The sequence below is a fragment of the Pongo abelii genome, chromosome 5 (assembly GCF_028885655.2).
Source record: "Pongo abelii isolate AG06213 chromosome 5, NHGRI_mPonAbe1-v2.0_pri, whole genome shotgun sequence".
In the NCBI taxonomy this organism is placed as follows: domain Eukaryota; kingdom Metazoa; phylum Chordata; class Mammalia; order Primates; family Hominidae; genus Pongo; species Pongo abelii.
This window is the reverse complement of record NC_071990.2, coordinates 52,451,370-52,478,692: the sequence shown is the minus strand read 5'-3', so window position 1 is coordinate 52,478,692 and position 27,323 is coordinate 52,451,370. Positions and strand designations below refer to the sequence as shown.

General features: G+C 39.6%; 1 protein-coding gene across 2 annotated transcripts in view; it reads left to right on the top strand.

Annotated features, from left to right (window-relative positions):
- Positions 1–27,323, top strand: part of PKHD1 (PKHD1 ciliary IPT domain containing fibrocystin/polyductin) — a 485,172-nt gene that overhangs the window by 69,849 nt on the left and 388,000 nt on the right. For both annotated transcript variants that reach the window (XM_024248417.3, XM_009241952.4), the window contains exons 34-35: positions 3,014–3,233; positions 10,157–10,307. In XM_024248417.3, coding sequence (XP_024104185.3) covers positions 3,014–3,233; positions 10,157–10,307 — 371 coding nt within the window. The remainder of the gene's footprint in view (positions 1–3,013; positions 3,234–10,156; positions 10,308–27,323) is intronic.

Below are 27,323 nucleotides of genomic sequence, written 5' to 3'. Positions count from 1 at the left end.
TTGGAAAGTGGAGTAATCTCAGTTCCTCTATGGCGGCGGTTCTGGAAGTGTGGTTCCCAGAGCAGTAGCTGCAAAGGGCCTCACCTGGGAGCTTGTTAGAAATGTGAATTCTTGGGCCCTACTGAATCAGAAACTTTCCAAGTAAACATTTTAGTATCTCACTTTTCAGCCCTCTCTGAAATCCCACATTCTTTCCTAATTTGAAGCCCCAAACAAGGAAGCTGTTCTATACAAGCAAGTTCTGGCCAAATTGGGTAGCATCGTAAGATGCCTGTGTATCGTCTGATCCCATATTTGTTTGTACGATTATACTGCAGTCTTGCTGGTTAATAAGTTCTCTGTTACCTACTATTATCCCACGGGGTGTGTGTGTGCACGCATGCGTTTCTACCATGGCTGTGCACAGCTGGACTTTCCTCATATTTATATGATTTCTTTTTTTCTTTTGTAGTTTACTATCTTACTCTTTTCATTTGTTCTTTTGTTTATTTCTGTTAACTTCTCTCATTTACCAAGGTCGCTTTGAATTCTGACCTGTGCTTTGAGTTTTTTTCTTCAGTTTGACTTTGTACAATAGAGTGATGTTTCACATTCCAGGTTACAGATAATGACCCTGAACTCAAACATTCCTAATTATTGTTTTGTTTATGCCTGTGCCACAGGACTAATATGTTTTCTTTACATGTGTGGGGCAGGGGGAGTTAAAGCAGGGGGCTCTACAAATGTGCTTTTGCTATTTTGGGGGTCACCCATTTTTACCATCCCCACAAACTGTACTTCTAACCATAGGAGAAATTTACTTTTTCTTGTAATGGGTTGCCAAAACATCCTGTTAGGTGAAACTAATACTTTGTGTTTGTTTAAAATGAGCAAAATCTTTGATCTTTGGCTTTCTTGCATTTATACCTTGAATTATACCACATGACATTTTCATGGAAACTTTAACTTTTCCATAAGGCATGGAAAGCTAAAGTGATTAAGGTCACACAGCTATTTAGTGGCAGAACTTTGAGTAAAACCCATAGATTTTGATCCCCAGCCCTGAGTGATTTTCATAATCCTGCTTGTCAATTTGCATCTACTTAATCACCTTTAATGAATTCATTATTTTATAGGTGTGGAGCTTGTTTTTATTTGCCTTAGGGCTTACTAACCAGAAAGTTCTTATGTTTTGTCTGTTCATACAAGAGTCCTACTGTCAGTCATTTTTATTGCTCTAATTCATTCAAAACACATTCACAGCCAAACTCCTAGGTGCCAGGTGCTTTAGAATATAACAGCAACAATAGTACTATTTGGGCATGATTGCATAACTACAAACCCTCTCCCATGTACTTATCTCATGTAACCCTTGCCGCAGCACTGTAATGAGGTGGGGAAGCACAGGTCTAAGCCCACGGCCCTTGATAACCTTTGTTGCATTACCCACATGGTCAGGCTTGCTGCAGAGGAAGCAGGCTACAGAGATTTTTTTTCTTTTTCCCTCTTTATTAAGGTTTTCAGACAGAGCTGCTCCTAAACCATCTCTTGTGGAGCTTTGTTCAACTTGTAGTTAAAGATCATTCCCAGTCTGCCTCATGATGCTTTTTATATGTGTGTCATGACTCAGAAAAAAATGGCCTGAGAGTCAGAGTGCTTCAAATACTTGCTTTTTATCTCTACAATACGCTAATGTTTATAATTGTGTGAAAATCAAGAAATTCATAAACTTATCCAAGTCAATAAGACAAACAACCCAAGAAGAATGGGCAAATGAGAGAAACAGGAATTCCACAGAAGAGAAAACATGAGTTGTTACCAAACATAAAAAGTTGGTCAACTTGGCCAGGCACGGTGACTCACGCCTGTAATCCTAGCACTTTGTGAGGCTGAGGCAGGTGGATTGCCTGAGCTCAGGAGTTCAAGATCAGCCTGGGCAACATGGTGAAACCCTGTCTCTGCTAAAATACAAAAAATCATCCAGGGTAGGGTGGTGTGCACCTGTAGTCCCAGCTACTCAGGAGGCTGAGGCAGGGGAATTGCTTGAACCCGGGAGACGGAAGTTGCAGTGAGGTGAAATTGTGCCACAAGCCTGGGCAACATAGTGAAACTCTGTCTCAAAAAAAAAAAAATAATAATAATAATAATTGGTCAACCTAAAAGTAATGATTGAAATGCAGATTAAGACCACAATGAAATGCCATTTTACACACCTGACTGGCAAAAATTAAGAGTCTGATAATTTCAAGTGCTTGTAATTATATGGAGTAATGGGAACTTACAAATATGGCTGGTAGGAATACAAAATGGCACAACTACTTTGGAAAACAATATGGCACTGTCTTGTAAAGCTGAACTTGTACCTACTCTTTGAATAAGAAATTTTCTTGATAGGCATGCACCCTAGATGAAATTTTGTACATATTTTTAGTAGCAAAAACTGGGAAATACCAAAAAGTTCATTGATAAGAGAATAGATAAATATATTGTGGTAGTTTCATGCAATACAATATTGAACAGCAGTGAAAATATATTAACAATAATTATATATAGTAATGTGGATAAATCTTGAAAATATAATATGGAACAAAAAAATCAGACCCAAGAATGTTTAACCATGTATCATATTTTATAAAGTTCAAAAACAAGTAAAACTCAACCTGTTGTTTAGGAATACAAATGTTTGTGATAAAACTATTTAAAAAATGCCAAGTGGTTATTTCTGAGAATGAGGAGGAAAGGGACAAACTTGGGGAGAAACACACAGATTTAAGTGTATTACAAGTGTTTTATATCTTATGTTGGCTGGGAAATTCACCTGAGTTTTTTTTATGATGATTATTCATATTTTACAAAAATGATACTTGTATTTTTCTGTGTACATTACACATATACAATACATTTTAAAAAAAGTAAACTGCTAACTTCATATTCCTATTGGTCAAAGGAGGACACAGGAACTTCATTTGTGAAACCGACTAGAGGCCTTCGGTTTTCTCCGTGGTTCTTTCCTAACGGTGACTGTTTCCTGCAGTGTCCTTGGCTTTCCTGTGTGGCCTGAAGCATGAGGAGGACAGCTGTGAGGCTGCCAGACACACCTATGTGCAGTGTGATTTGACAGTTGCCGTGGGGACGGAGCAACTGCTTGAATCGTGGCCTTACCTCTACATTTGCGAGGAGAGTTCCCAATGCCTCTTTGTGCCAGATCATTGGGCAGAGTCAATGTCTCCATCGTTCTCGGGCCTCTTTATCAGGTAACCTTACCTTCTCTCTCCCCGAACTTCCCCACAAATGCTTGGCCAATGGACCGATGGAGCCATCAGAGAGCGTAGGCTGGGTGGATGTGGCCTGGCAGCCGTGGTAGAGGCAACGACTCTCTTGGAGGGCCCATTCCATTGTGGATTCCAGCCAGCCTGCATATCAAAGCATCTCCTGTCTTTTTCAACTGTTCAAGAGAACATCTGAAAAATCTGCCCAGTAAACAGCTCGCTTTGTTCTTGCTTAGATTTTAATATTTATCTTCCGATCCGAAGCAACATCTGGTGAATGCCAATGGGGAAAAAGATTAGACGTTATGAAAAACAGAAGGCTTTTTCCCCGCTTTCCTTTTTCTTTTCTTTCCAAACAGATTCACAAGTATGAAAAAAAGTCATAGAGAAATCCAGCAGATTGTACAATGTTTATTCAAAAGAAGGGGGGTTGCATAGGCAGAATTACTGTAGATCTAGGATTTAGAAGCCATAAGCGTATAAGCATTTTTTTAACTTAAAAAAGAGCCTGACAAATAAACACCACAACTTTCCAAGTTAACCCCCCTTTTCTAAACAAATAAAAAAGAAGTGTGACCATGTTAGTAATTCTGGATTGCTTTCATTTCAGCAAGTAGCTCCTTTCCTATACAGGGCGGTGTCTCATGACTGAACATTGTCATGTAAACTTCCTTGTCTTAGTAGATAGAGTGGCTACCTTTGATTATCTAATGAAGGCCTCTTTTTCTTTTTTTTTTTTTTTTTTTTGAGACAGAGTCTTGTTCTGTCGCCAAGGCTGGAGTGCAATGGCACAACCTCTGCCTCCCAGGTTCAAGGTACTCTCATGCCTCAGCCTCTCCAGTAGCTGGGATTGCAGGTATATACCACCACGCCCAGCTAATTTTTGTACTTTTAGTAAAGACAGGGTTTCATCATGTTGGCCAAGCTGGTCTCAAACTTCTGAGCTCAAGCAATCCACCCGCCTTGGTCTCCCAAAGTGCTGGGATTATAGGCATGAGCCACGGTGCCCCGCCTCTTTTCTTATAAAATATGAAACTAAACAAGACCACTTCCCCACAGTGAAAGAGATAACCAGCTCTTTTCATGGCAGTCTGACTTTGTGATGTCCTGAGACAGTTTGTGTTTTAGTGTGAATTTGGCACCAGAGGTTTAGGTTTAGCTGGAGGAAAAGAGGAACCTCCTTGGCTGGTTGCTTTCTAAAAGGGCAAGAAGAACTCTGTTTAGCTCACACAGGAAATGGAGCGCTGGGTATTGTACTCAGATGAGACTGGATTTCAGAACTTACTGATGCTGAACACCAGGAAGTACATGTCAGTAGTTCCTGGCTCCATTGAATTCAGGGACTTCATCTGAATCCCCAAAACTCTTCTTTGGAGTTCTTCCATGTTCTTCCTCTTCATTGTATGGGATGGCTGAAGCAACTGAGCCTCAGACCCCATTGACAGTATAGCTTTACCTATGAATATCATTTCAATAGTGCTGCTCAATGTTCTGGCTATTGCAGTAGGCAAAATTGGGTATGTTTTCTTTTTTCTTTTTTTTTTTTGAGACTAAGTCTTGCTCTGTCACCCAGGCTGGAGTGCAGTGGCAAGATCTCGGTTCACTGCAAGCTCTGCCTCCCGGGTTCAAGCCATTCTCCTGCCTCAGCTTCCCGAGTAGCTGGACTACAGGTGCCCACCATCACGCCAGCTATTTTTTTGTATTTTTAGTAGAGATGGGATTTCACTGTGTTAGCCAGGATGGTCTTGATCTCCTGACCTCATGATCCGCCCACCTCAGCCTCCCAAAGTGCTGGGATTACAGGCATGTGAGCCACCGCGCCTGGCCAAAAGTGGGTATGTTTTCTTGAGTAAGAATTACAATAAGTGCCCTATGATTTAAACAAACAAAGTTTAGTGGGGATGAGAGTGGGGCAAACTGGCAGCGGTCTTTGTTGCCAGTGGGAAGGTAAGGTAGTGCAATCGTCAGAGGACAATTTGCCGATTCACGAATAACCTTAAATTCTTTATACTCTGTGACCCAGCAATTTCTCTTCTAGGATTTTAAGAAAGTACATAGAAATGTGTAATATTTATAACAATCGTGTTCTTTGAAGTTTCAGGTATCAAAAAAAATTTGCAATGAAACAAGTTTTAGTAATAAAGAATGTATCCAAATGATATGATACTAAGTAACCTTTAAAAATTAGGATGTAGAATATTTAACCAGACAGGGAAATATTTATAATATATTGAGAAGTGGAAATCACAGGTCTCAAAAGAGTATATCAATTTGATCCTACTGTTGTACATAGTGTATATGTTTGTACACACATAGGTTACTAGAGAAAAGGCTGGAAAGATGTATCCACGAATGCTGATGGTGCCTATCTCTAGGTGGCTGGAGTACTGATCATATTTATTTTCTTCATTGAGTTTTTATGTGTTTTTCCAGGGAACACAATGGTGTATCTCCCTGCCATCCACAACAACTACGGGGTTTGATGTCATTTGACAAAGGCAGAAGCGCATCTGTGGAAAAAATTATACCCTGTCTATTCGTTCATCCATCCATCCTTCCATCCGTCCATCCATCCATCCATCCACCCATCCATCCATGATCCATCCATCTATCCAGTATATTCATCCATCCATCCATCCATCCATCCATCCATCCATTTATCCGGTATATTCATCCATCCATCCATCCATCCATCCATCCATCCATCCATCCATCCATCCATTCATCCATCCATGATCCATCCATTTATCCAGTATATTCATCTATCCATCCATCCATCCATTCATCCATCCATCCATGATCCATCTGTTTATCCAGTATATTCATCCATCCATCCATCTCTCCATCCATCCATCCATCAATGATCCATCCATCTATCCAGTATTGATCACATCCCTACTCTGTTCTAGGTGTTGTGACAGGTACTGATGGCTCAATCGTGGATGTCATGAAAGTCCCTGCCCCTTAAGGGTAGAGAAGAAAGTCAGATAATAAACAGGATGATCAGGTGTTGTGATAAGTGCTATAAAGTGATAGAAAAATAAAGGGGGGCTACTTTAGAGTGTGTACTCAGAGGAGGCTTCTCTGAAGAAGTCTTTTATGTTAGGAAGAGAAGCAGGTGTCTTTATGGAGGGTCAGGCAGTGGCAGCAGCAAATGCAAAAGAACTGTCGAGTTTTATGACTGTTCAGAGGCTAGGAGGGTGGGAGTAGACTGAGAAGGAGCAAAAGTGGCCCCAGATGAGCTTGGAGAGATATGTGAGGCATTGAAGGCCAAAGTAAAGAGTTTGGATTCTCTTCTAAGTGAAGATTAAGTAACTTCCCAAAGTCATACAGTCAAGCCATGGCAGTGTTGAGACTGGAACTCAAGGCTTCTGACGCAGTGTGCTTAGTGCAATGCTGTGCTGGCAGCCTCAGTGTGAGAGCCCTGGCTGAGCTTTGTGGGTTCAGTGAGGTTTCAGAGCCACAGGAAGCAATTTCAGGGGAAGTGAGGGAGAGAAAACACCTGCAAAGTGTTTTCCCTCCCTATCCTAAGGAGCACAGCCAAGGTTACTTGCTTACTTTAGGATCTAATCAGATCAACTAAAGAACAATAGTTTGGGAGTCAGGAGTCTTAGGTTCTAGAACAATCTTTGCCACCATTTTTACCCAGCATTTTTAACCACATCCCCCAAAATAAATATCTGTGTGTGTGTGCAGTGTGTATGCATGTATATCTGTATCTATATCTGTATATATATTGATCTCTCTGTCTCTCTCTCTCTATATGCTTATGTTGCATATATATATGCTTATATTTATATTTAAATATGGCCAACTGTGCTTCTTAATTCATAGGATCATTGTGGAAGAAACCATGGAAGAGTAGTTAGCTATTTAGAAGCTTTGAAATTTTGTAAATGTTAACCTATTTTGGATATCCTGGTGTCTCAGCTAATTTTGGTGATGGCTTTTTAATGAAAAAAATTTCTAGCAAGGTAGTTACAAATATGGAAAGAAGTGTAAGCTAAAGCTGGTAAACAAAAAGTCCAAGCTATCAGAAAGGGGTTTAATTCTCTTCAGAGCAAGAATAACATGCTTAGTGAAAACAGTGTGTTTCTAACAGGCAAACAGAGGGCAGAGTGACTCAGCCCATTTTACTTGTACCTCTGCCAGCGAAGAGTCAGGAAAGGGCATAAGAAGGTTTATGAGGCAAGTGGAAGCCCAAGGCCAAGAAAGGCTGTAAAAGGAAGTTGGTCACTACTTTCCTTGAGTTCAAGTCTGTAGTCTCAGATCATTCATAAACTGGGTACAAAAAACTCACTCTTATGATTGAGGACTTATTGCTGGCAATGAACCATGAGAAGGGGTCACATAACAGAGGTGATGGGCAGATATTCTATGAACCTAAAAAAAGGAGGAGGAATTCTGGAAATTTAGACAACTAAGCTTGGTGTTATCCCTGACAAAATTCTAGAATGAACTATTCATCAGATAGTTTGTGAGCCTTCAGAAATGAAAGTAGCCATCTGGAAACCGATTTACGAAGAATGTGATGGTGTGGGAAACCAACTTCATTTCCTTTCTGATAGGTTTATAAGTGACTTATGATATGAACATAGAGGGAGACCTTCACAAACTATTCCAACCACTTCTCCACCCCCAGTAACAAAAAAAGATTCTAAGTGCAAAGCCCAAAGTGGCCTGACGCAAGCCTCAAGTTGCTCTGAAGTGAGGTGTTTTAAAAGTCTGCGTGAATTTTGCATTTGATTCCATCACGTTTCTGTATTGATCTAAATGTTACATTACATTTTAATTTAAAAGTTAAATTACTTTGCTTTTCCTTTCTGAATCTTGGAATATGACTGATGCTCCAGGAGCAAAGGATGGATTCATCCTGTGACTTTGTCTGTCCTGTGGACGAAGGATCAGCAAATGGATTTACAGCTAGATCGCAGGCTACATATTCAAAACAAATTTGAGCAATGGGTCTAAACCAGTGAGAGAAATGTAACAATAATAAATGTAAATTTCCACATTTACATTTTTAACAATAATGCTACTAAAACTACTACCTCCAATAGCTATAACGTGAGCTGCCTTTATTGGATTCGTATTGTGTGCCAGGTTCCATGCTAATCGATTTATATGCTTCATTTTGTTCAGTTTCTTCAACACCTCCACAAAATAGGTACTTGATTATTGGCAACTCCATTTTATAAATGTGGAAACCAAAGCTTAGTGAAGTAATGTCTTCAATGTCATGTAGATGGTAACCATCTGCCCTGGGATTCAGATCCAGCTGATCTGCTTCTGAGCCTAAGCTTTACATGCCAGTGCTCCTCAGAAAATCATTTGAACAAACACAGCATGGTGAACTCCTCAGAAAGCTGCAGCTCTGAGACTTTGAATTGACCACTATCTAAGTATAAGCACGGTGGCCTTCAAAATGAGCACAGTGTCAGGTACCGTGAGAAGGAGGCTCAGATAAAGGTGGACCAGAGTCCCAGTGGTCAGCCCAATCTGCCTTCAGATATGGGTGGCATGATGTTAACATATTGACAATCTACATTATTAGGTCTAGAGGACTGTGGGTTTGGAAGTCATGTCTTAGGTAGATACAGAGTGGAGAACATTTCAGCATGAAGAAGAGAAGATTAAGTGGTGAGAAGTACTAGTTATCCTGCTCATTATTTCTAGCAAATTGTGGAAGAAAACATTTTAACATTGATTTGAAAGAAGATGGTAGGGTTTGACGTGGTGTACAGTTTCTCAAGTGGTGACCTTTTTGCCCTTCTGTCCGCCCTTCCTGGTTTTCCCATGGGATCTGCCATCTTCCTGGCTGATGTTCAATCAGCATTTCAAAACTTGAGAGCACTGCTCTGGGGAACAGGACCATCTGGTTTTGACCTCAGAGCTACCGTAGTTCTGTGTTTGACTTTCTGAGAATCTCTTGATCTCTTTGGGTTACACTTTTTACACCTCTTCCTAATTTATAGGCTGAAATGAGATCATACATATGAAATTGTTGACAAATATGAAACATCATGCATTATTATTTATGATAATTTTTGAGTTAGTTGCAAAAATGCCTACAGCCGGATGATTCTTGAATAAATATCACACCTGTTGAGGACGACACCCTTCACTATCCATGTCCTCACCTTCTCTAGATGGCATATTTTTAGACTTTCTGTAATGCTACACTGCTGTTTTTTATTTTAAATCCAGTCTGGCTTCTCCCCTTAAAGCAAGAGGACTTTTAAAGCAAGTGGCTGGTAGTATAACTGGCACATATATCGAATCTCCTTAGTCTGGGCTGTTAAGTAAGTTTAATTAATTTACTAAGTTAATGTTCCACTGCTAGCAACAGAGCCTCATTGCCATCAGCTGGGGAGAGGGAATTGCAAGCCTAAATGAGCTCATTTTTTCACAGTTGGAATTAGGGACCAGTTAGCCAGTTGTGTGGGTTTTCCAATTTCTCCATCTGCCCTAGGGGGATTCAGGCAATTACTCCCCCAACACTAAGTATGAGTAAGAGCAGGAAGAGGGAAGGGGAAAAGAAAAAAAATAAAAACAAAAACTCTCCCCAACATTTTTTACCCTTTTTGGAACTGGAAGTATTGTCCCTGCATTTCTTGTTAAGCTGGGCTAGGAGTAGCTTTTGCTAATGTTTTTAATAGATTCAAAAAAGAGAAAGGCCTCAGTGAAAGATATTTACCATGTGCATTTTCATTGCAGGGTGTGCAGATAAAAGGAAAAACAAATAAACAATAAAAGAATGGAAACAAAATTACAGAAATTTGCAAAATTTGACAAATGGTGGCCTGTAGTTGCCACAAGCTAATGGCTTGCAATGATTAATAAGAGTAAAAATAATTGCATTTCATTAAGATTGATGACACCCCATTTAACCTCCCCTCTCGTTTCAGCCCTAAAGTGGAAAGAGATGAAGTTCTCATCTATAATAGCTCCTGTAACATTACCATGGAAACTGAGGCAGAGATGGAGTGTGAGACGCCCAATCAGCCAATTACCGTCAAGATTACTGAGATACGGAAACGCTGGGGCCAGAACACTCAGGTATAATCAAATCTTTTTTACAGACTGATTCAAACAGCTCAAATTAAATTTGTAATATTGTGTACATTAAAAAAACAATTTAGTCCAAATGGCAGCAATATATAATATTAAATGCGCTCAAACTTTGAGAAGCTGGTCTAATGCACAATATCTGAATTCATAGTTAACTCTGGTTAATCATATATTTTCTCAAAAATAAATGAGTGTTGCCCAGGCTCTTTCAAAGCAAATTCTGAACAGATAATCTCCTTGGCATTTTGTCCTGATTTCTGCATGCATGTTTGAAAGGGGCTCTCTGTGGTTTATTTCTTCACAAAATAAATGGCCTACGATTTAACCAGGTCCTACTAGAAGGCTTCCAAATCACTCAGCCATCCTCAGCTTGGTGGGACAGCAATGTCTGCAGGTCCATTCGGTTCATCTCTGTGCCATGGGGGAGCAGAGTGGAAACTTTAGCTTCTGAGGGGATTACGTGGACATCAGAAACGAAAAGGACCTCAGGGTCATTCGGTCTAGCCTCTCTGCCTCATTTCATCCATTTTGAAATTGTCTAAACCACTCCTTCCAAGTGGCTCTTCTAAAAGCATGTTTGTAAGTCTCCAGAGAGGAATTCCACAGCCTTCCCCGGGAATTTGCGAGAATTGCAATCAGAGGCTCAGGGCTCTTTGGAAATGGATCAGATAATCTTGTACAGCTCCCCAGGCTTCTCACGGCACAAAGATAAAAAATAATATTTATTGAGCACCTACTCCCTTAGGTGCCTTTCTCTTTATGAAAGCAGTTCTCAGATTTTTCTCTTTTTGTCTCTTTTATTTGGAACAAACATTTATTGAGTGCCTATTATGTGGCACTCGCCATACCAGATTCTCTTGTGAATGCTGCTTCAGTCAAACTGTCCTAATCCAAAAGTCAGCTTCCTGGCTTCAAAATGTGTGTTTTTCTATAACTTTCATACTGGTGCTGAAAATGTATGCGATGGCAAACAACATTTTTTTTCTGTCCTTCCTAAACTGTTCTGTGCCTACCTTGCCATGCTTCTGGGTCCTCACCATTCACTCTGTGGACTCTGCAGGCTTCTCCCTCGCCTTGGCCTTCCCTTCAGGTGATAGCCCAGGGCTGTCACTTCTCGCTTCATCGTGTCCCCAACAAACACCTCTTCCTTTCAATTTACTGCCAATTTTAATTCTCTCCAGAGCCGCTGACCCCCAATGGCACTTCCACTTTATTCTGTGCCTGTTTCTCAGCAGTCAGCTGTCAGTGACATTTCAAAAGTGTATTGTAGTGTGCTGAGACGGCTGTGGGACACTGGGTGATCTTTAAGCCTCTCTGGGCCTCAGTTGCTGCTGGGTGCGTAATAACCTGGTGTTGTTGGGATGCTTAGATGAGCAAATGCTTGTGAAAGAGAGGGAGAGGCAGGCTGACCTAGTGTTTAAATGCATGGACTTTGGAGCTAGACTGCCCGGGTTTGAATACATCACTTGCTTCCTGGGGGACTTTAGGCAGGTTCTTTAACCCCTCTGTACTTCAGTTTTCTCATCTGTAAAGTAGGGACAGTAATAGTTCCCACTTCATAGGGTTGGTGTGAGTCACTGAAAGCTGCATCTCACACATGGTAAATGTCCAGTGTTAGCCATTATTGGCAGTGCTAGTTCACTAGTCATAGTGCTAGAAAATGATATGAATTTATTTTTCTATAGTGCTTGCTGCTTTGACCAGATCATTTCACTTCTTAGATTTATTTAATTTCCCATCATCTCAAAGTCTAATTTTGATTTTTTTTAGGTTTAAATGCCTCACTCATTTAAAAATCCTTATGTGACATACATTTGAGTTCCAACCATGTTCAAGGTTTTCTACCTTGTTCTGAAGGAGATTTAAAAAATATATGGAAAGAGACCCCACTTTTAAGAGATATTTGGGAAGTGAGACCTTATGTGGAAGTAGTTAAGTTTCAAAAAAGGGTACATAGAGTCAATTCATCACAGCTGGGTAGAATGTTGGATGCCATACAGACCAGCCAGCTCATTTCAGAGATGAGTTAACTGAGATTCATAATGAGGGGTGGTTGATAAAGGTCACACAGGTGGTTATCTGGCCTCATAACCCATGTGGTTATAGTCATTGTGGGGGAAGTAAGCCATTTAATCTTCAGGAACTAGGAATGTGTCTAGTGCCAGTGTGTAGGGGACTCCAGTCCTGAGGGGGTAAAGAGGAGATGGGTACCATCATTGTAGGTTTCAGATGTGATGTGTTACACTCAAGTGTTAGTGATAATGTCATAGTTTTGAACGGTCTATTGGGAGCAGGGCCCTATCAAGTAGCCAGAAGTACATGGGGGAACAATGGCAGGGATTTATGGCAAACTCAATCTGAACTTATGGCTGCATTTAGCTCCAATGGGACCCTAAAGAATAGAACAAGAGTCTCAGGCACACGTCCTGTCACATCGACTGGATCAATATGGTGGAAGTTAGGAAATAACGATGGCTGGCGCACAGTGGCCTGGAGTCCAGAAAAACAACGTTCTGTGTAATGGGAAAATTGTTAATTCTAGGTTCTGCTCTCGTTAGGGTGGTTTGATTTGATTTAGGAACTGGATATAATGAAGTCTATATGTGGAGGGCTTATAACTAAGTGACTATATAATTTATCACCCAAATCAGGAAGCTTGTGAGAGTGCAAGGTTCACAATGAATGATTATGCTGGGATAGTGTGTCACCCTTGTTGGGGTGTGTGATTACCCTACCTGGGCTTGGGAACAGAACAACTTGTCATACATATGTGACGCATGGTTACCCTACCCATGTTGGGATGTACAATTTCCCTACCTTGGCCTAGGAAAAACATGCCACCAGTATTATGATGCATGGTTATCTGGGCGTGGGGAAGACCAGCACCAACAAGTGCTTAATCAGGACTACAATCCAGGTCCCCGTTCCAAATTCAAGAATTCCTTGTGTGAAAACCTTGGAACACTAGAAAAGGAAACATTTCTACACTGCTGGTGGGAATGTAAACTAGTACAACCACTATGGATAACAGTGTGGGGATTCCTTAAAGAACTAAAAGTAGACTACCATTTGATCCAGCAATCCCATTACTGGGTATCTATCCAGAGAAAAAGAAGTTATTAGACGAAAAAGATACTTGCACACGCATGTTTATAGCAGCAGAATTCGCAATTGTAAAAACATGAAACCAGCCCAAATGCCCATCAGGAAACGAGTTGATAAAGAAATTGTGGTGTGTATATACAATGGAATACTACTCAGCTATAAAAAGGAACAAATTAATGGCATTTGTAGCAACCTGGATGGAACTGGAGACGATTATTCTAAGTGAAGTAACTCAGGAATGGAAAACCAAATATCGTATGTCCTTACTCATAAGGGGGAGCTAAGCTATGAAGATGCAAAGGCATAAGAATGATACAATGGACTTTGGGGACTCAGGGGAAAGGGTGGGAGGTGGGTGAGGGATAAAAGACTACAAATTGGGTTTAGTGTATACTGCTCTGGTGATGGATGCACCAAAATCTCACAAATCACCACTAAAGAACTTACTCATGTAACCAAATGCCATCTGTTCCCCCAAAACCTATGGAAATAAAAAATAAAAAATATATATTTTTTGGCCGGTGCGGTGGCTCATGCCTGTAATCCCAGCACTTTGGGAGGCCAAGGTGGGTAGATCACCTGAGGTCAGGAGTTCGAGACCAGCCTGGCCAACATGGTGAAACCCCATCTCTACTAAAAATACAAAAATGAGCCGAGCATGGTGGCAGGTACCTGTAGTCCCAGCTACTTGGGAGGCTGAGACAGGGGAATCGCTTGAACCCTGGAGGCGGATGTTGCAGCAAGCCAGGATTTTGCCAATGTGCTCCAGCCTGGGTGACACAGCAAGACTCCGTCTCAAAAAAAAAACAAAAACAAAAAACAAAAACAAAAAAACCAAAAACAAACAAACAACAACAACAACAACAAAAAGCAAACCAAAAAATTAGCCGGGCGTGGTGGTGCCTGTAATCCCAGCAGCTTGGGAGGCTGAGGCAGGAGAATTGCTTGAACCCAGGAGGTGGAGGTTGCAGTAAGCTAAGATTGCACCATTGCACTCCAGCCTGGGTGACAAGAGCAAAACTTCGTCTAAAATATATATATATATAATTTTTTAGTGACCTAGGTGGGAGGGCATGAGGCAGTGTGGGAAGACTGATAAGATCAGTACTTACTTTGTTAAAGAATATCAAAGTGGCTCAACAACTTAATTTGAGGTCCTGATGTGTTTGTAAGCTAAACGTTTCTTTCCATTGCTTCCTCCCATTGAGGGGTACAGCCAAGCGAGCAAAAAGCCACTCCCACATGCTTTAGGGCCACAGGACTGCCTACTAGATTCTAAGAAAAACGGCAAGTTGTCCTCTTATCACAAGATAACTGGTTAATATGTTCCTTTTCAAGGTTGGCAATAAAAGTTTAAACCAAAACAAATTAAAAAAAAAGTTACGTAGGTTTTTCTACCAAAGGACTTTTGCGATCCTTCAATACATGAATATGTAATGTGGATTTCTAGGGAGTACTGTGGTGTGGACTGTTACCTAAACTTTGCCTGTGGAACTCTTTATTCCCAGAATTTCTCTTGGGGCTGGCATCTGTCCTGCTGCCTTCACTCTGGGAAGTGTCGTGTGTGCCATGCTCTTCCCCTCTCACAGAGTAAGGGCTCTGAGGTGGGAAAGGTCATCTTCAGGTGGGGCAGCCAACTAAGCTCTATTAACGCCAGTGGCATTTGTGCTATGCTTTGAAGGACAGGGTTTAGGTATTCAGCATGCAGAGGAAAGGCATTTCTGGCGGGGGAACCAGCATGCACAAGGCAGCAAGGCTAGAACCCACAGGAATAGCAAGGAGCATGGTGTGTGTGAAGGGGAATGGTGAGTTGTAGGTTTGGAAAGGTGGGCTGGGATTGGATTGTGATCTAGAGTTAAGCATTTGGTCCTTTGATTCAGCAGGTGACAAGTAATCCCCAAGGAGTCAGTGCTTGATCAAAGGTGAGCTATAGTCACATTAATCTGGCAGTGAGGTATGGATGAACTGATTGGTAAACCGACGAGAGGTAGAAGCATCTCAGCTAGGTGAGAGATATCTGGGGCAGGGAAATGGCAGAGGGAATGGAGAGGCAACACACTCAATAGTCAATACTTGATAACTTGTGTTGGACAAAGCGTTCAAATTTGTGGGAGACTAAATGTGGTAGGTAAGAAAAATTGTGTGCTGGCTTTTCAAAAAGACCTTTTTAAAAATTTCAATGCTATATATCTGTGCTCATGACTTCCAGGTTGGAATCGCTGATCCAGAATTCTCTCCTGAACTTTGTTTTTTATTGTATTTACTTATTTTTTTGAGACAGGATCTTGCTCTTGTCACCCAGGCTCGAGTGCAATGGCATGATCATGGCTCACTGCAGCCTCGAAATCCTGGGCTCAAATAATTCCCCTGCCTCGTCCTCTGCAGTAACTGGGACCACAGGTGTGTGTCACCACACCCAACTAATTTTAAATTTTTTTGTGGAGGCGAGGGTCTTGCTATGTTCCACAGGTTGATCTTGAATTCCTGGCCTCAAGCAATCCTCTCACCTTGGCCTACCAAAGCGCTGGGATTATAGACGTGAGCCACCGTGCCCGACCTCTTCTGAATGTTAGATTCCTGTACCTCACTGTCTACTGCTATTGTCACTTTGATATCAAAACAACACCTCGAGTTTAGCAGGTTCTAAATTGAACAACTTATCTCCACTACTTCCTCCCCCATAGTCCTGAACTGAGTTGGTGGCAGCTCTGTCCTTTTACTGCTCAGGACATGGAGGCCTCCTTGACCTTCCAAAACTCACATCAGATTCATTAGGAAATTCTGTTGGCTCTGTCTTTCATTTGACCACCTTGCAGCAATTCTACTGCTACTGTCATCATCGGCATCATCTCTTACTGTTTATTGCAAGGCCTCTCAGCCCTCCTCTCTGCTTCTACCCCTGCCTCTGTTTGGTCTATTATATTTAATAATAGAGCCATAATGATCCTTTCAAAATATGTCAGCTAATTTCCCTCTTCTCCTCAAAGAGGGGCTCCCAGACTCTCTCACAGTAACTGTATAAGAATCCAGTCCTTATACTGACCTCAAGGGCCATTCCCTGCACCCCTCACCTCCCACCCCAATGCTCTCTCCAGCTTCATCTCTCACTTCTCTCACCTTCACCTGCTCTGTTCTGGGCACTTTGGCTTCTTGCTATTCCTGCAACACACCAGGCATGCTCCTACACTGAAGCCTTTGCATTTGCTGTTTCCTCTGCTTAGAATTCTTTCCCCCCTTCTTTTTCAAGTACAGTCTCCCACTTGAACTTTTTGCTGAAATGTTACTTCTTCTATGAAGTCTTGCCGCCCTATTGAAAATGGCAACCCTTTGCCACTGACCCCGTATATCATGCTTTAACAGAGTTCTTATCACCTGCTAACATACTACTTAAGATACTAATTTATTATGTTTGTTGTTTGGTGTCTGACTTTTCTTGCTAGAGTATGATCTCCAAGAAGGCAGAAAGATTTGCCCACTGTGTTCCCTGGTATGTCCCAAGAACCTGAACCAACTATACTAACAAACAGAAGTACATGCAGAAATACAAATACAGAAAGTTTAAAAAGTCTTCCCATATGCCACTTCTTCAATATTAGCTCCTGAAAGTTTCATCTGAAAGGAAATACACATGTACACATACATGTACATGGACCCATTTGTACACAAAGATGTTATTGTGTTATTTATATTGTTTTTCAACTTGTATGTTTAAAAAATATAGTAGCACACTATAACATGAGCTCCTTGAAAAGAGGGGCTTTCTTTTGTCACTGCTATTTTCCCAAGACTTAGAACTAGGCCTAGTACATAGCATAATACAGTAAAGTTTTTATAGGTTTCAATTAAAATTATTGAATGCATAAATGGATTTATAAAAATACAACATGGTTATCATTTTAGTTTAGCACATGTAACATTTTCTTTTCCTTCAGAAGACATTGATTATACCTACTAGGTATCACACACTGTGATTCAGTGAAACAAGAGAAAAGGTATTAGAAAACGAAGAAGAAAATCCTAAAGAGTGCTGGAAAACACAATAGGGTGCCCCAAAACAATAAGAGGTTTTGAGGGATTTCTGAAGCACAAATAGCAGTTTGAGTTAGATGGATAGAGAACCCACAGTAGAATAAACGCAACCCAAAGCAAGTTTAGAGGAAATTAGAATATAGCTACACTTTTCAGTGGAGCTCTGGGAGAAATTCCACAAGTAGGAGGGGACAGACATCAGGGAAATTAATAAGAACTGCTATGTAGACATTTCCCTTCCATATCTCTTTCCATTTCTTTTTCTCTGTCCCTGTGTATATGCTTGGATCTGTGGCTCTCAAGAGGAAGTGTTAAGAATGGCTTATAAAACAAAGAGGGAATATCTGGGGACAGGAGATTGATTCAGTCCATTGTGGATGTTAGGGCTGATGTTAATCAAAGAGAAACCTGGACCTCCATGACAGACTAGGAGAAAGGAATAAAGGAAGAAGAAAGAAGCTTCTCTTCATTTCTGCCTCCAAAAAAAAAAAAAAAAATTCCTCTACTTTTATTTTGCTCATCCAGATATCTTACCCAGAAATTTCAGCTGTGGTGAGTTGAAGAGGTTTCTCTGAACATCTAATCTGCCTTGTCAGTGGAAAAGAAAGTCTGAAATAATGCTACTAAAGTTCTCTGGGAAATGATTTTGAACCTAGAATTCTATACCCAGTAAAATACTATTTGGAATAAGAACTAAATAAAGAAATATAAGCTATACAATATTTAGGAAGTTTCTCTCCTTTGTGCACTCTCTAAAAAGTAATGCACTCTGGTGAACTGTAAATGAATCCAAGAAAAAAGATGATATGGGATTCAAGAAAGGGATGAATAAAGTACTTGGAAAACAGCAACAGCAAAGTAAACATTGTTGATAATGTCGTTGTGAAGCTTAATATAGTTGTTAAGAATAGATCCTTAACCAGACAGAAACAGGAGCCTCCTGTTTCAAGTAGGTATAATGAAAGATCAAGAAACAGAGGCATAATCTCCTTCTTTGATAAAATGAAAAGTCATTTGTAACACAAACCTCATTATATGAAGATGAAACATAAATGGGAGAATGGCAAATGACTTAACAGAGTGAAGGAAAGTCAAAATTAATTGCCTGAAAAGGGAACTTTAGATAAAAAGAAGACAACTTGCCCCATAGTACTCCATAAAACTTTGGATTTAGAGAAGTTTAGGTACCAGAAAATGAGCATGAGGCAGGATGCTAAAATGAGGGGTGGTTTAATGTCTATATAAAGTAGCTGTATCCCCAGGATACTATTCCTCACTGACCAAGTCAGAAATCTGTTTCTACCTCACATTCCAGGAAGCAGATGCATAATTTCTGGGCAAAATAAAGTGAGGAATTAATGAAGTTCTTGATTAGGCACGGGAGAGAGTAGGGATGGGAAATGCAGCTGAAATCTGGAGGATGAATTAAATGTCTGCTTTCTCTTTAAAGAGAAGTCAGCCCATCCATTCCCCACTAAATTCTTTCTTCTGCTGAACTCCAGAATCCTGACAAACCAAATTTTACTCCTCACAGGAAGAGGACTACATGATACTTCTCTGGAGAGATGAAACCAAAGTAAAGGCCCATAGCTTCCGGCATTTGGAAGCCTCATGAAGTCCCACTTACACTGATTACCTACTTAGATTTTATTGCATTGCTATTAAACATAAATGGAAAGACTTCTGGTTTTGGCCATGAGAGGGCAGTGAGTCTCAGCCTTGTCCTTCTGTCAGTACCACCATATAAAGATAAAAACTAGTCAAAATACATTTCAGGCATTGGATAATATACAGCACAAGGCTGTGATCCTTGAGCGAATGGAAACACACAAGGAATGTGGCTTTCTGTCTGAGATTGAGTTCAGGGAAACCCAAAAAACTATTTTTGGGTTCCATCTCTCTGTGCTCTCAGTTTCCAATCAGAGATTAGAGTTTAGGGCTGCTAATATTGGTGGAATTTGCAGGGAAGGATACCAGAGAGGAGGGAGCTGTGCAGAAAAGGAACTCTAGATGTCTGCAGGGGTCCCTTGAGTCTTTTGCCAAATAGTTAACCAATCATGTAGTGAGTATATTTCTGTGAGGTCTAGCAGACTATAGCTACTGGGAGGCTTGAAGTGAACATAGCCTCTAAGGTACTGGGAGTACTTTGGAACAGCTCAGTACTAGAAGATTTCAAATGCTGACTGATTAGAGTGGAGAAACCCCACTCAACACCAGGGCATTGAGTTGAGACCTCAGAAAGGCCACACTTTAGGAATAAAATATTCTAGCTCTGGAGTAAAGCTACTCTAGACCCACTGAATGGATCCTGAAAACAGGGCTTAACAAAATTAAACTGTTATTTCAGTAAATTAATTGCCTGCTAGAACAAAGCTCAACACCCTTTAAAGGAAGGAAGATAAAAAATCTGCACCTTCAAGAACATGGCATCCACAATGTCCAGCATACAATCAAGAACCTGAGCAAAAAAGCGAAATATGCAATCAACTGAAACAGATCTATGGATGATAGAGATGTTGAAACTTACTAGATAGGGACTTTAAAACAGCTGTTATAAGCATATTAAAGGTTTTAAAGGAAAACAAAGATGCAACAAGAGAAGTTATAGGAAATTCCAGCAGGAAAATGAAAACTATTTCAAAAATTAATAAAAATTATAGACTTGAAAGAAATAATATCTGTACTGAAAATTTCACTAGATAATATTAGATTGGACCTTGCAGAAGACAAGATCAGTGAACTTGTAGACGAAACAATCAAAGCTATCCAAACTGAAGAACAGAAAGAAAAGGGAAAAAATGGATAGATAGTAATCTCTGAGTCAATATAAAGTAGTCTAATATTTGTGTCATTGGAGTAGCAGAAGGAAAAGAGAGGTAGAAGAGATAGAAAATAAAATAAATCTAAATAAATAAATAATGGCGAAGATTTTCTACATTTGGTGAAAACTGCAAATTCACTGATCTAAGAAGCTTAATGAATCCAAAGCAGAAGAAACATAAAGAGAACCATTATTGGAGTTCTCAATAATGTTAATATGTCAATTATTCCAAATTAACATTTAAGTCAATCCAATTTCAATAGAACATCTCAATAGGTTTTTTTGGTAGAAATTTCCAGTCTGATTAAAAAATTATGGAAATGCAATAATCTAAAATAGCCAAAACTATCTTGAAAAGGAACAAAATTGGAGGACTTACACTGTCTGATTTTAAATCTTACTATAAAGCTATGGTAATCAGTTGAAGTTCTAGGCAAGATCTTTTATGAAAGAAAGGTTCTCATGATAACAGTGTGTTTGAAAATTCTTGTGGTAGTGTCATAGAATCCAGGCGAAGGAAGAGTTTGAAGGAATGTGTGTTGAGAGTTATCAAAACGTACTGCAATAAAGAGGTCCTTAGTGACATTTGAGGCCACAGGACAATATTGGTGGGGAGAAAAACCAGATTTTGGGGGGTTAAGGAGTATATGAGTATCAAGGAAATGCAGGCAACTGGTATAGATCACAAGTAGGAAGGGAAAGGGGAGATGCAGATAAATATTGTGGTTGAGTAGCACCTTCCTCATGTTCACAGCTCACTATCATTAGTACTAATTTTCTTAAGTTAAAGGTACTTTAACTTAAGAAAGGTACTTTAACTTAAGATCATTTTCTTAAGTTAAAGGTACTTTGATTAAAGCTGTGGTCTTTAAGTGTGTTACTTGATTTGACAAGACCAAGACTCCACAGGTTTCTCATCTCGTCTGTTTTTCTAGGGACTACAAAATAGCTCTCAGACAACCGTAATGTTTAAGTCATCATATTTTTTTCCAAAATATTTATATTTTAAAATTCATTTAGACTCTTCAATGCATATCTCCCTTAGGAAGATTCTCCTTTTCTTAAAGTTGAAGAATTTTTTTTCTCTTGGGAAATTCCATAGTTCTTAATTATATTTGTTTTAAGAAATTTATCTCTTTTACATTTAAATTACATGTATTTATTTAAATATTTAAACTCCCAAATAGACATTACACTCTCTGAGAGTGAGCTTCATATTGGATTCCTCTTTGATGAGTGGATGGATGAAGGCATATATGTCTGTACTGGATTACTGTTTAAAAGGCAAACCACACTGCTTATTTTTATCCCCACTTTTTGTTTAAGGAGATTCTTCTAGGAAATTTATGCAATCCAGCTATGTGACAAATTTTATATTTTCTTTATAATATACATAGCTATTTAGAGGCTAATTTGAAAATACTTTTTATTCCCTAATTAATTTTGTTTCTCCTATTACAGAAATCAAAAAACAATTTTGTCCCTTTTGTTTTCCCTCCCCTTCCCTCCTCGCCTTCTCCTTCTCTCCCTTCTTTCTTTTTTAACTTTTAGACCCACTTAGTGTGCATCTTCAGGGTTGTGTGCCTGCAGAGAGAGGTGCTGCAGAAAGCAAGGTTGAGTTAGTTATTAGATTAGGGAAAAGGGGTATAGAAACTCAACCATTGACCCCTGACCTGGCTGTCCTGGAGGAAACTTACTGAGTCCGTTGTGCCTGTATTTTCTCTGTGAAATGAGGCTCCAAATGTATGAGAATTACCTACTTCAGGGGGAGGAGAAGCTGGAAAGGCAGACAGTTTCACATCGGAAAGGGCTTTGACTTCTTAGGATAATTAGTCAGAATAGGATGCACAGTGAACAGGACTCCTGGGGCCTCTCTTCTAATTCTAGCAATGTCCCTGTCTGACTACAACTATTTAACAACTCACTTAACCTTTCAATTGATTGGTACTAGCTGACTTCCAGCTTTTGGAGGGAGGAAAACAGTACCTATAAACGCATAATAGTAGGAGAAACCTAAAAGTTCAACAAAGGCATTATGATATAGTAGTTGTGAGCTTGGACTCTAAAATAAAACTGGATTTGAGGCTGATCCTTCTACTTACTTGTTATATAACTGTGGGCAAATTTTCTTAACTTCACTGAGTCTGTTAATTCCTACCTTGTAGGGTTGTAAGAATTAAATAATGCATGTAGTGCACTTAACGCAGTGTCTCATTCATAGAAAGCCCTCGAAACGTGCCAGGGATTATCATTTTTGGTTAAATACATAATGAGACTATGCAATTATGAAAGATAATCAGTCTGTGAGTACTCTGTAAATTATTATGCCAAGTTAAGGTGTCACAATTTATATAATTGTTTATGGTGGTGTTGTCATAATCAGAACTTGCTGTGTGAAAGAGGCTTTGTCAATTATTTGAACTTAAGACTTTGTATACCTCTGTTTCTTGCTGTTTTTTTCTTTTTTTAAAAAAGAAGGAGGCCCGGCGTGGTGGCTCACACCTGTAATCCCAGCACTTTGGGAGGCCAAGGTGGGCGGATCACGAGGTCAGGATATCAAGACCATCCTGGCTAACACAGTGAAACCCCGTCTCTGCTAAAAATACAAAAAAAATTAGCTGGGCGTGGTGGTGGGCACCTGTAGTCCCAGCTACCCAGGAGGCTGAGGCAGGAGAATGGCTTGAACCCGGGAGGCGGAGCTTGCAGTGAGCTGAGATTGTGCCACTGCACTCCAGCCTGGGTGACAAAGCGAGACTCCATCTCAAAAAAAAAAAAAAAAAAGAAGGAATTCCTGCCTTTTCCCCTGTCTTTCTCTCAAGAGTATGATGAAAGATTTGAAAGAAAATCTAGTTCTTAAGTTTGTACAATCTTCTTGCCCTAGGACATTATTACCAATGATTTTAGGTAATATGTTGTTACTGCTATTAATGTGTTGTTATTATTATTAATCAATGTAAGCATTACAATGCATTTTTATTTTATAGAAATGGAATGGCAGGTCTGCTATATCTAATAATATGAAATAAACTGTTACCTTTAACTATTCAGCAATGACACAGTTATATTTCATGCCAAAAAGTATTTAGAATCATATGAATGGGTTTCTGTATTCAATGTTAAAATAATTCAACTTTGAATTTCCCGTTAAATATGATATTATAAAAATGATTTAGGTACAGTCCGCTGGTGTGTTTGAAACTGTACACTCTGCAAACACATAAATAAAAATATATCTAATTGGAAAAAAAGAGGGAATTCAGGAAATTAGCCTGAATACAGCTTAAACTCATCTGAACAAGTTAATTGTGCCTCTCTTGTTTCTCAGGGACTCTTTGTATCAAATGAGTTTATGATATTAGCCTGCTCCTCTCATATCAAGGTATGTTATCAGTAAATGAGGCTGTGGTTTTGATGAGCGTTTGTCATATTTTGGCTCCCCAAAGTCCTTATTTTTCTTTATAATGTGTTTAATTTATTATAATATCAGTGAGTAATTATTACATCACCATATAGGAGTTTGAATTATCTCAGCTACACTACTCTTAACTTTTATCTTAAAATAACAGTTTCTGTGCTCAGTGGAAAACCGTGAGCTTTATTAGCCCTGTGAAAATGTCCCTATTAATGACAGGCAGAAGGTAGTCCCATTGGAACATGACGTGATTATTTATTTCCTTCTAAAGTACAACTTCATAAATTGAAATTATTTTTTTCTAAATAAATACTGTGTGGAATTTTCTTAGTGAAACCATATGTCATGGGATTATTTTGTTTTTGACTATAGGAGAATAATGCTTACATTTTTTTTCTGAGCCTTTCCAAATATGAAACTTTAGCTATCCTGCAGAGAGGCCTGCTTGCTATGAAATTGCTATAGATGGTACAATGGCCTCACATGGGGATTCTTTGGATTCTACGGGGGAGGTGAGTCTTGGTAATTGAAGAACCAGAAGTGTTCAAATTAGTTTGCTTGCTGACTCATTGGGTGACATTGGATAACTCAGTTTTGTAATCTCAAGTCTCTATTTCTCGACCTGCAACATGGAAAGATTTTATGGAAGTCCTTAGTAACAGAATGTGAAAACTGTGATATGTGAATATGTTATTTTATCAGTATATTTAATTCTTCATGTGCGAGAAAAGCTTGCTTTTCCACAGGTCCATTTCTTGAATGCATAGTAGTAAACCACCATCTCCCTGAAGTCTGATGAAGAATTAAGGGCACTCAACTATGAGTAGGTTCCTTTCCCAGGTATGAAGGGTCTCAGATAGTAGTTGAATGGGTTTCAGTGGTATATGTAGTGTGGTGTGGTAGTGGTGGTGGTTGTGGTATGTATTGTGTATTTGTGTTGAGTAAGGAGTAATATGAGTTTCATCAGTGTTTGGATATGTGGTTCTATACTAGACATATTAAACATTTTTTATTTTGCTGAAAGCTCTAAGATGTTATCAGTTTTGAGTCTAATATACATAGCATTTCTATTTGCAAAAACAAATAATCATCTCAGCCTTGAGATACAAAAGGCAATTCAGTCAATTTGGAGAACTTGGGTTTTCTCCTCAGTGTTGTCCTCTTTTCAAATCTCGTTGATTCAGCAATAAATCTTCCCCTCCAAAGACCTTGCTTTTATTCCCACAGCACTGAAGTCTGCTTTTAAAGAGCCACAGTAACTGCTCCTAACATGCACATCTTTATTAGGAAATGTAGGGAACCTTGACCAGATAGTTGCAGAGCAGCTGGAGCCTGGAAGGTGAAGAAATTTGGGTAAAGATGAATGGGTTATTCAGATATTAAAAGTGTGATGGAAACTGACTTCATCAAATTGAAAGTCAGCTCAGAAAACAAAGCAAAACAAAACAAAAAAAACCTCCTGTGTCTCAGGGAGTTAGAGGAGAAGAGAAGGGGAACCAGAAGGGAGAGGCAGGACCATTGGGAGGAATGAAGAATATTGAACTGGTTTTAGATAAAGGCTGTTACTTGGAGATAGAAATGACCTTTATGGTATTACTGTATGTATGAGTGGATGTTAACTTGCATTAACTCTATAAAATGGTAGTTTCAGGCATAGGCTTTTTCCACTTTCTGTTCTTTTTCCACTGGTGCATTCCAGCTTTGAGCTAATCTCCTCGGGCAGGTCAAATAAGGGTGTGTAGGCACAACTCCTCTAAGAGCTTATTTTAGTTACTGTCTTCTTGAATTGCTTTGCTGGTAGTAGGGTTAGGCAAGACCTCTTCTAGTCCCCTGGCTGTCCTTGGCTGAAGTTAGCTGGTGGTAGGCTAGTGGCAGGGTTGTGGATGCCCCAACAATGCCACAAAGTCCCTTTCTCGTTGTATCTCTCCATGGAGCCAACATAAATGTAAATCAGCAGAAGAGTGCAGATAGAAGATATTGTCCATAAAATATACACCAATGGATCATTTCAGCTACACCAGAAGAAAGGAAATGTGTTTTTTCTAGAGGAGAAAAGAGAAAAATAGCCATTTAATGAGGGAATAAACTGCCCTGAGGAGTATATACGTTAAAAAAAGGAAAAAAACAAACAAACAAAATAAACAATAAAACAAATAAACAACAGGAAAGGCGTGCCTTGATTCTATAGGTTTTACAAAGAAACCTCTAGCTCCTTTCTAGAATATGATAATCACTAAACTAGTTTTCTCAGGTTCTCCCTTTGATGGGAGATGCAGAATAACTTGGAATATTTTGAAGAGTTTCCTTACTTCCAGTTAAGTGCTAGTAACCTCCTCAAATTAATGGATACTTAGTTGATTTTTTAGACTCCTTTTCTCCTTTACCTAAGAGAATTTACAGCAGCTTTGCAGTTATTCCCTCTGCGACAGTGATCTCCAATATCCAGTTCTTTATTTTGAGATCAAGGAAGCACTTCCCTTCCCCAGCCTTTTGAAGTTTGATAGGGCCATAGGACTTGTGTAGAATGTGGGTAGAAGCACTGAATTTCTGGAGCTCAAATCTCTAGCCCCCCCGCTTTTTTTTTTTTTTTTCTGTGTTGACTAAATAGCCCAGAGTGTGGGCTGAACATACGTCCTCAACGTATGGGGGACAGTTGTTCTGTCCAAGAGATTTGCCAACATCTGTAGAGGATGTTGTGTGAACAAGACATAAGCTTTTGTTGTATTGCTCCGCTGAAAACTTGGGATTATTTATTGCCACATGCAATCCAGCCAGACTTAACTGATGACACCATTTTTAACAAGTGGCTCTGCAGCCTTGTGGCAGACCCACTCTATTCCACATGGTGTCTTTAATTAGTTTTTCTGTGAGTCTGCAGGGAATCAGAACCGGGTTTACATTCTTGATGGCAAATATGACAAGTTAAGCTATGAGATGGAACTATTAGGCAGAAACGACTGACAGGACTTAGTGAGGAAAGGTGGCTGGACATTTGATATCATTCAGCCTCTTTCCATCCTCTGGACTCCCACTCTCCTCCCATGTCATCGGTGATGTGTTTCCACCCTCATCTGCAGTCATGATGCCCTGAAGATCCTCTGTGGGATTTTCTAGTAGTGAGAAATTAATCACTTTCTTTGCAATGTTGTTGCAAACAGTGGAAGTTTCTGGGGAGACATGACTATTCTTGGCATTTCTGCCTGTGCTAAGTCTCTATTTATTTCCTTCTAAGAAACACACTGGAACATTATGCATCAAGAAACTTTCCTCAAATAAAGAATATATTTTACATCCATTTCCATAGCTCTCTATAATCTGTTTATAGATAGCTTCCAAACTTACGCTCTCTCATTTTTTTCTCTTTAAATTTTACTTAAAAAAATTTGTTATGAAGACTTAAATCACAAGGGAAAAATGACTCAAATCATTCGATAAAGAGACTATATTGGCTCACAGAACCAATGATAAAGATGTTATACTGGCTCACAGCACAGGAAAACTAAGGAGTCATAGGAATGGCTTGATCCAGCAGCTCAGGGCTCACTAATGAGATGGCTCTTTCCACGTCTCTTCCCTGCCTTGCAGAGTGTCAGATTCAACCTAAGGTTGCTTTCTCTGTGGCCACAATATGGTTGTC